Below are 10,455 nucleotides of genomic sequence, written 5' to 3' on the forward strand. Positions count from 1 at the left end.
CACTCCAGGAGTCTCCTGGATTGCCTACATCACATCATGGAAGCTCATTTATGTGCCTATTATCATATGATTCTACTTCCAGATGATGTGGAAGAGGAACACATAATTTTCCACTTAATTCTACTTAAACTAAGTCCTGCCTATAAGCCTCAACTATGGGGGAAGGATGTAGAGGGGAACATGGGAAAAGACATCAGTTGATGAAAGCTTGGAGTTAAGTCTGCAGAAGCAGTATCCTCCTTTCAAAGAGTTAACCTCTTCCTTCTCCTTCACTTTAACTTAGTGAATGAGAGAGGAGGAAAGGAATCCTCCTCTACCATCAGGGCTCTAGGGCCTGGTGCTGATACTCATGGAATATATAACTCGGTGACTTCCAGCAAACAGGATGTAGTTAAGTACAGTATCCCCATTAATGAAGGTTACTTCAACATGTTCTTACAGGATTCAGAAATTACATACTTGCCTAAAAAGGCATGGACAGAACATAAAAAGTGGCTTACCTGAAAAGTCAAGAGAAGCAGTGCAACAAATATATATATATTTATTCTTATTTCTTTTCTTTTTTAAATAACAGTGGCAGGATAATTGCAAATACCTTTTTTTGCCAAGTATGTGCTTTTGCTTAATGATTTCGCATTCGGGGTGATACACAACTACAGTTTCTTTTTTTTCCATTGGGTTCTTCCTAGGATTAAGAGTGACTAGGTATTCAGAGCTACTACAAACTTATTAGGTGTGTAACACAGTGAACTACTTCACAGTCATAAACATAATCCATAAAGCAAACACAGGGAGACTGTTTTGTTCACAGCCGTAGTTGAGAAGAAGCCTGATCTTTTTTCCTTTTTGGCATCTTGCTATTTCAGTTTAATGGACTGTGTTCTCCATTGTTACCCTTTCAAAAAAGCAATTATAAAAATGACTTAATAAAAACATACTTTCATATTTCAATGCAGTTTGTACAGCAGTTTCTCAAAGACTATTCTAGAAAAGTCAACTCCGCTTATTCAACCTAATATAAGAAGGTCAAGTATGGAAAATTAGAGTAACAAAACAGTATAGTAAAAATAAGAATGTCTGTAGTATGTAGTAGTTAGTTGTAAACAACTGAAAGAAAGAAAAAAAACCTCACTAGAAATTATAAAATAGTCCAAGCTACATAGCTGCTATATATTTGTAGCAGGCATGTTTTCTATTACAGCCTTGATTTTTATTAAGTTACATTTTTTAAAATAACTTAGAACAATAATGAGTTTGCCTACCAGCAGCCAACCCAAAAACATAATGGAAAAAGAAAAAAAAAAACATAGCCACCATTACAGTGGTGGGGAGAAGCTCTCCCCAGCAGCCAATTTGTTGTGTCCAGTTCTTCCCCTTCTTAGCAATCTTGATCAGGCAAAGTTCCTGGCTATATTCAGCTTATTAGGAATGGAAGTTCTTCAGTGCAGACTTTTGGGTTTCACTGAAAGGAATGGTGACTTTTTTCCCCCTCTGTAATCTACTGCCAACTCTTCAGAGTCCTTGTAGCAGCAATCTGCAGCAAAAGGAAGGGGAAAAATATTCCATCCAGGTGAGAAATGATCCACAGGTGGCATCTTGAGCTCTTTGAAGGATTCTGTCAGCACTGTCCTCAACCAATACTTGATTGTAAGTATTGTAAGTGGGCTGTGATTTTCTCTCATCTGTCAGATGTGAGAAGCTGCCTGTTTGTTCTTGAGTTAACTTGTTTCATCTTTGCTGACACAATATCACAACTGACTGCACATTTTTCATCACTTTGAATGCCACTTGGTGTACAGAAGAATAAACCAAGCTATGCCCCTTGGTAATCCACATAACGTAGCAATGGCAGAAACAGCAGCCATCTTGTGCACTAGACTCAGCCCAGAAGTGCTGACCTGAAAGGAAGAGGGAAATGTAAATACAGACAATCATTAGCATGATCACCATAATCTTCTCGGACAGCTTCAGAGTGCCTCGGATAAGGATCCTGTGAAACTGAGGTTCATGTTACCACAGATTTTCAAGCTCAGAGTTTTTTCTGTCCACTTTGCCACCCTGTGTAATGCAGAGTGTCTGTGCACTGATGTAACTCTCCCTTTCTGTCCTCTCCCCAAAATAACTGGGATTAATCAGATGGAATTGTTACATCCCATTTTGATTCCAGGAGAAAACAACACAGACTGAGGAGAATCCTTAGTGTTATGGTGTACGGTTGTCTCTCTGCAGTGGTGCAGAGTGGATCAGAAGAGTTGGGATGTTATATTCATGGTGTTAATGTACCAGCTGCCTGCAACAGTGACAAGAACACCTGACTAATGGTCTGTTTCTTGGGATATCAATAGTTTTAAGACTAAAGTGGAGGTATGGCCTAGGGGTGAAAAAATAGACCGTTCAAGCACCTGCTTAATTCTGTATCTCCATCCATGCACCTGGTTAGTTTTCTCTGTTGCCATGAATTCAACATTTAAAAAAAGCTGATTGGCAAAGCATGAGCTAAAACACTTTTCCATAATGGCTCACGTATCCTTCCACAATTAGTAAAATGAAAGAGTTGATGATTATGTTCAACCAGCAGTACAAGAAAAGCCAAAAATAAGATTTTGCTTAAATTTGTTTTTCCCAGCCTGGACTCCAAATTGTTACCTGGTTTCATGAATGCATTTGTCCCAGAGTGATCTTTGTGCAAACCTCATCCCTGTCTGAAAGGCTAGGTGCATAAAGAGATGCAATAGCTGCAGAAATGTCCTCTTGGAAACCAGAGTGCTCTGTATAGTACTTGTGAGGACGTAGAGATTTCTTTGAAGGTTATTTTTTCCTACACTGAATAACACAAGAAATTAAGATAGAAAATAACTTATTCTAATTCCCATGCCCTAAGGGAGAGGATGGGACAGGGTTTAAGATAAAGACTGACTGTTCTCCGTTTTCCAAGAGTCCCAGACTGGAGGGGGGATTTACACTGATGCTGTGTCCCATCTGTTGAAACACGTAGCACGCCATTTGATTTTAACTGTTTAAGGTTTTAACAAACCTTAGTGTCTTCCATCTGTCCTTTTCAATGTGATTCTCAGGACTTTCGCTCTCATAGGAAGCCAAGTAAAGTGCTACAATTAGAAGCAAATACATTATGTTAGGCCTACTGGCATTTTAAAATTTGCTCTTCCTGGAAAGTGGACTGAAGTGAAATGAAGCAGGCTTGTATTATCCAACCCTCAGATTAGGGCTCCAGAATCCCACTAGGAAGTATAGCATTGCTTATAATTACATCCAGACAATACTAACAAACAATGCATGAGAACAAAAACTACCCTGAGGGAGGAAAAAAACAACTAGTGAAAACTCAAAAGCATAAGAGTGGAAGAAAACACTCAAAAGAAAAAAACTGAACTCAGAGACATGGTGCTTTGTAAGCAAATAGCAAAGTCCCCATTTTCTTTCTCAAGCAGCAACCTTTACCGTAAGGCATCCTGAAAGTCGATATAAATACACTTCAGATTATATTTATGTGGACCACATACCAAATAATTTTTTTTTCATTCAATTTCAGAGAAAAAGATAATGTCAATTCTCACACACCACGTGCACATAGAAAGAAAAATCTTATTCTCTCTCACATTTTCAAGGGAGAAGCAATTTTTACTTGCCAGACAGAGATGTCTCAGGACTAAGTCTTCCTTTACTGTGAGGAAGCAACACCTTAACATGCAGAGAGACTAAGCAGTAGCCAGTGACACCAGACCCGCAGGAAGTCCAGAGCTCCTTACCATCATCACTGAAGACTGGGACAGTAAGCAAGTACTGTAGAATTTTCCGATTCCTTTCAAAAGGACATTCCACTTGCTTCCATGTCATAAATTCACTGACTTGTTTTGCCAGTTCCCAAAATTTCTGTCAGCATAGAAAACAGAATAAATGCTATATATTGAACAGTACTATTTACCCTGAACATTTTTTAAAAAGAGAGCGAGAACTTGGCTTCAAGTCCAAGGCTTGGAATCTCCCTGGCTAGAATTGAACATGATCTGACTCAACAACTGAGCTTCTAACTTTTGCATTTCTGTTTCAAACCAGGATGACTTCCCACTCCTCCACCCTGGTAAAATTGTTGTTATTTACGAATATAAATAGTAGATCATGACCTGCACTCAGTTTCTTTTCAAGGAGATGATTACACTCCTTATGACCAACTTCTCAGTTTGATGATGCCCGTGCTTGTTTGTTTCGCAATAAAATACTTAGTAATTTTCACATAAAAAGTCTCTAGATGTTTAATACTGGCATTTCAAATTCCAGATGTTCCATTTTAGTTAGTTAATCTGAAATGCTCATTTTTCTCACTGGAAATTTATGCCAAAAAATAAACATTCTTCCTGTAGTTTGTTGATGTCATTAATTGATAAACTCGTTCAACTGAAGTTTAACATGCCTCAAGTGCTTGTGGATTCCTTGAGTAAAAGGACGTTCCAGATCATCACATAATCTAGCTTTAGAACCAGGCTAATTCAGGCCAGCAACTACAAGTGAAATGTACTGTAATTTTGCATGAGTGACCCAGGCTTCTTGAAAGCTGAAAGCACCGGAAAACAAATCATTGGGTAATCCACAGTGTCAGATAACAAGCATGACACTGGAGGCAGAAGAACTACTGAAAGATAAGGGACTCAAAACTCCTTCACTGCTGCTCTATCACATGTTTCTTCAGAGGCAATCTATGACTTACATATAGGAAAATACTATATATCTTGACAAAGGATGAACTCACCTTTTACATGTGGAATTCAAAAAGAAGCTCTAAAATACTAATTGGAATGAATTTGTCATTAAGTATAACAAACCTCTGAGTTGAAATGTTTAGATGAATTTGAGCACTGGGAAAAAGTTCAGATCTTTTTCCACCACTAAAAAATTGTGAATATCGAAAGGGTTTCTATAAACCTTCCACCTTCAATGTAACTGCTTTTTCCTGACTATCTCCCAGCTCCTCTGAGAAGTAACAGATACACTCAAATTCCACTCTAATTTTGCTCTCCCAGAATCCAGTGGAAGCTGAACTGCTTTAGTTTTCTGTTAAAGGGGCTGACCCATATCAATACCCCACTCAGTGCTCTACTTACTTCAAAATTGACATGACCATTTGGAAGACGACTGGCACAACCCTCATTGAGGAAGTAAATATCTTTGATCAAGAGACTGAAGAAAGGTATTACGATCTAAGGAAAGAACAACAATATTCTCAGTCTGGTCCTAAATCAAGACATAATGCTCTATAGAGGAAAACAGAAGGAAATCAGGTGGTACAAAAGGCAAGCAAGGTATCAAAGGACTAAGATCTGCATGATATCTCTCTCACTACACAGATATTTTGCATTCACTACATTTCAAAATAAATTACATTTCTCTAGAAAGAAAGTCCTCCCTTGAATGGTAAGCTAATTCCTATAGTTTTGTTTCCAGTTTTGTGCCAAACTGCTTCCATTACCTTGAACTCTTCTTCGCATGTAGCTCCCTCAAGGTCACAATTAAAGTACCAAAGGCACTCCATTGCTTGTCAACTGTGCCTGTGAGGTGTGTTTAGAACAACAATATGCCTAACTCATTTCATTTCAATGTTATGTTCCTCTTGTTTTCACTTTCTCATTCTTCCTTAGAGATTCCAGAACATAAGACCTCAGAGGTGCCTACTTCTTACATGCAATTCCTGCAGGGTATCTTTTAGTACAGTTCTCCCTCTTGACAGGGACTTGCCTGGTAAATGATGGGAGATGCATGTTAAAGCACAGCATGAAAAATTTGAGGCTAGCAGCACAAATGGCTTTCAAACTACAATTCCCTGAGCTCATGCAAGAAATTGGACCTTGGCACTGACTGGCTCAAAACAAAGCATTTCCTGCCAACTGAAAAAATCGAAGTATTTTTATTTGGAGAATGCTAGAACATTCTTACATTCTTAAAATGACTGTATTTTAATTTGCATCCTACAAAAATTTTCACAGCTGGACATCCTTGTTGCAACTGGGGATAAAACAAATGTAACATCACTTGGAAGGCTTCGCTGCACCATTTCAGTATCTGCAAGTTCTTTCTTTGAAGTCTTAAAACTCACCTTTCCCTGAAAAGAATCATTTTACATTTAATCTTCTGGTACTTTGAATGATATGTGAACAGATCCTTAGGACTCAAAAAGCCCCACCCTGTTTTTGTTTACATATGTGTAACAACAATATAGACCAGCAGACTGCACATAGATTTGCTTCATCCTGCCTAGTAGTTTATTCTATAAGCACCAAGATCAGGTGCAGCATGAACTCCTAATATTATAAGCAGTCGATGAGTAATTGCTTCTAAGTGGGGAGTGGCTGGGAAACTAGTTGGCTCCTTTCCACAAGAACTACAACTGAGATTCTGCATTAATGTGTGACCAAATCCAGTTTATTGCTCAAAAACTAATTTATTTTAAAGAGTAAAGAAAGTTGCCATCTCTATTAATGCATAGTTCATAGCCACTTTTGTATGTGGAAGGTGGATTTTAACCCACTGCGTTACACAAACGCCTGATTCATGGCACTATTTCCACTAAAAAACTCCAGAGTATATTTAAAACTCATCTAAAGACTGTACACAGGAAGGGGACTCCACAGAGTCTAGGCAGCAGCTCTGTCTAGATTTGAGTTTTAGAATACCTTTTCTGAGTAAGTTTTACAGCTTTTCCACCCTAAACCATAAACCACTTAAAATTGAGCACAAGTAGCAGCTATAAGAACAAATTACTAGCAACCTCATTTCAATCCTTAACCTTTCCATCTGTATTACTGGTTTGTGGGATAAAGTTCTCTGCCAAAAAAGAAATGAGCTCAGGCTATGTACTTATTTTATTTAAATAATCAAAGCAATTACTTAACTTTTGCAGCTTTCAGTCAGCACCAAACTGAACTGGCAGCCGCAAGTTGATAATTTTCATTGAGCCACCTGGTTTCCTCAAATATTCCATTTACTTTCTGGGTAGCTTACAGGTAGTATTTAGACATTGCCAGTAAAGAAGGATTCAGTTTTGAGGCTTTTTATTCTTTTTAAAAGCCCATCAGGTGTAGAGTTGCTGAGAATCAGACAAAAGCTTACCGTGCAACTTAAACACATTTCATTTTTGCCCACTGCCAAGTCATTTGTAAACACACCTTCTCCCTGTTGCTATGAGCTGTCAAGGACCTTTGAGTGGCTCCACGTAGGGCAGTTCGGTAATTATAGAAGTTGCTAGAAGGGTCCATCTGATGCTACAAAGCATGAAAAAATGTAAATAATGAGCCAGTGTCATCACCACACACAATTCTTTTTTGCTTGAGCAACTATTTTAAAAAGCAAAAGGCCTGCTGAATAGCACCACAAATACAGCCTTTTAAAGGACTGCAATATCTCTTTATCTGTTTATTTGATCAGAAAAGAACCTTGCTTTAAAAAATGTTCACTCAGCACAACAAGGGATCCAAAACAAGTCAGGGGCAGGAAAGCAAAGGCAGGCTTCACGGACCTTCTTTCTCTCTCCACGAAGAAGGCAGCTCAGCTTTAATTCAAAAACCAAAATCATGAAACTGAGACAACAATGGGTCTTCGCACTAATATTCTGCTCTTCCTAGTATGCAAGTTTCTCAGAGCTGGTTCAGTTGCAATGGCGAAGTAAGATCAGACACCTAAAGCTGTTAGTGTCCTCACCTCATTACTCCAAGACTGACTGTTGCACCTCAATGACTAGGATGACTGCATGGCTCACAAAGCGTGTCCTTAACCAGCAAAGTCCAGCCTGCATAACAAGGTCGAATGAAATAGGGCTGCAATCTTAAGAGCAACTTCCTGAGCTGTGCAGCCACCCTTGACACAAGGAAGGCTACTTCCCACCCAAGGGTGGGGGAAGAAAGTGTGAGGTGGCTAGAGCTATCCAGTTTTAATCTGTTGTCATAACACAAGTCAAATCTCCTGGTGATATTAGTAAGCATTTCATGCTTGTGTGAAGTACAAAACATTACATTTTCTTTTTCTTACTAATAAATAACATGAATTAACAGATTGTCATTTACAGCAGGATATTTAACTTGTTGGTAAACAATCTGTTGGATAAATCACAAACTCATACACTGCTGCACCTACATGATCTTTGACAAAGGTCTCTACTACCTGAAGGTAATCGGCAATCAATTAGTTCAAGACAAATTTCTCTGAAAGGGCAAGGCAGCCACAGTACAGCTCAACCTGACTTTCAAAGGCAGAACTGCATTAGGTCAATCCACACCATCCCTCTCAAATACTTGTCCTTTTCAAGAGGTTACCTACATTTTTATTTTTATTTTTATTTTTTTAATAATTCTTAGGAGGTGGGTTTGGGAATTAAAAAAATCCAAAACACAAAACTTCAATTTTCTTCCTCTGAATCAAAAGAGCACAAGTTGGCCGAACAATTCTTATTACATCTTCTAGAATTTCTATTAAGTGCACAAACACACTAAGTTAAACATGTCACAATGAAGCCAAACTTGCATTTTAGAGCAGTTAAAAGTAAAATGCTGTTAACAGCCCTGTGTTGAAATATTAGCCAAACTTACCTCAAGAATATAAAATTTGGCTGTCTTCACTTTTGCCCAAGTTTTCTTTAGCCGAGACACAGGACTCATGTTCATGCCAGCTTGATATAAAAGAGAGAAATTGTTGGAGTATTTTTAAAAAAAATCTTTCAAGTAGCTAAGGCTAGTAAGTATTTCTAAAGCAAAGGAGCTATTAACAATAATAAATATTTTCAACAGAGCTACTCAGAAATCAGACTCATAATTTTCTTGAAATTCCAATGTTAAAAACAACTTTGGAAACAAAATCAACATCTCTTACACAATGAAAGCTCTAAAAAAATGCCATGATATTATTTCATGTGGTTTTGATAAAACATTAACATACAGTAGAAAAGAGCAAAGGAGTTTTCTCAACACCACCTCTTACATATTTCATTGAAAACTACACATCTCTATGAAGTTTTCACATTTAAAATAAAAAAAATATTCCCGATATTTTCCTATCAGATACAAAAGAGGTGGAATTTTTAAACCACTAGGATATTTATAGTGTGATAGAAACTATGGAAGACATCAATCCTCCATATTACAGGAAAAGTTTCTATTCCAATTTAGCACTAAAGTTGGTTTCAAAAGGTGGGGATTTAGATCTCTGAACAGTTGCAATGAAAACTTTGTTTTTCTCTAATTTACACTATTGCAGTAAATAATTTCTTACACACATAACACTACAATAACATTGAAAAATTCTCCACCACTTCCCCTCCCAACTTCACATTGCTGTGCATGCTAAGCAGCAGACTTTCGTACAAAGCACTGTGCTTCCTTTTTCCAGATTCAAACAGGGACAAAATGTCTCAGGACACATACTTACAAATAATAGCCATTAAGGAGTTAAAGTTGCCAATGTTAAAACATTCGCGTGCCACATCAATGAAATATTCTATCACTCTTGCTCTGTGCTTTTTCTTCACAGGCTGCAAAAGATGTCTTTGGAGTGTTATGCTTAGCAGGAAACAGAACACTGTGACCCATCCCCAAAAGAAACACCACCCCTGTTAAAAGTCTTTTCCATATGTACCACAACTTCACACTATGCTTTACATGTAGAAGAAGCCACACTATTGTGCTCAAAAGCCCTCAGGACAGCAAAGACAACCCAGACACTGGACAAATAGACAGCAAGGACAACAGGTAAAGAGGGTCTGCTAAGAATCATAGAATCATTTAGGTTTGAAAAGACCTTTAAGATCATTGAGTCCAACCATAAACCTAACACTGCCAAGTCCACCACAAAACCATGTCCCTAAGCACCACATCTACACATCTTTTAAATAGCTCCAGGGACGGTGACTCAACCATTTCCCTGGGCAGTCTGTTTGGGCAGCTTGGCAACCCTTTCGGTGCAGAAATTTTTCCTAATATCCAATCTAAACTTCCCCTGGTGCAATTTGAGGCCATTTCCTCTCATCCTATTGCTGGTTACTTGGGAGAAGAGACCCACACCCACCTCACTACAACCTCCTTTCAGGCAGTTGTAGAGAACTATAAGGTCACCCCTCAGCCTCCTCTTCTCCCAGCTACATAACCTCAGTTCCCTCAGCTGCTCCTCATAAGACTTGTGCTCCAGACCCTTCCCCAGCTTCATTGCCCTTCTCTGGCCAAGCTCCAGCACCTCAACATCCTTCTTGTAGGGAGGGACCCAAAACTGAATACAGTGTTCGAGGTGCGGTCTCACTGCCAAGTACAGGGGAATGGTCACTTCCCTAGTCCTGCTGGCCACACTATTTCTGATACAAGCCAGGATGCTGTTGGCCTTCTTGGCCACCTGGGCACCCTGCCAACTCGTATTGAGCCAGCTGTCGACCAAAACCCCAAGGTCCTTTTCTACCGGGCAGCTCTC

At 38.8% G+C, this 10,455-nt stretch overlaps 1 protein-coding gene across 3 annotated transcripts in view; it reads right to left on the reverse strand.

Moving 5' to 3' along the window:
* Positions 1-1,879: 1,879 nt before the first annotated feature.
* RASGEF1B (RasGEF domain family, member 1B) overlaps positions 1,880-10,455 on the reverse strand; it is a 19,007-nt gene continuing 10,431 nt past the window's right edge. For all 3 annotated transcript variants that reach the window (XM_010282506.1, XM_010282499.1, XM_010282490.1), the window contains 7 exons: positions 9,427-9,529; positions 8,592-8,671; positions 7,176-7,271; positions 5,118-5,213; positions 3,768-3,891; positions 3,035-3,107; positions 1,880-1,898 (listed from right to left, as the gene is read on the reverse strand). In XM_010282506.1, coding sequence (XP_010280808.1) covers positions 1,880-1,898; positions 3,035-3,107; positions 3,768-3,891; positions 5,118-5,213; positions 7,176-7,271; positions 8,592-8,671; positions 9,427-9,529 — 591 coding nt within the window. The remainder of the gene's footprint in view (positions 1,899-3,034; positions 3,108-3,767; positions 3,892-5,117; positions 5,214-7,175; positions 7,272-8,591; positions 8,672-9,426; positions 9,530-10,455) is intronic.

This window comes from Phaethon lepturus, unplaced genomic scaffold (genome assembly GCF_000687285.1).
Source record: "Phaethon lepturus isolate BGI_N335 unplaced genomic scaffold, ASM68728v1 scaffold5250, whole genome shotgun sequence".
NCBI classification, from domain to species: domain Eukaryota; kingdom Metazoa; phylum Chordata; class Aves; order Phaethontiformes; family Phaethontidae; genus Phaethon; species Phaethon lepturus.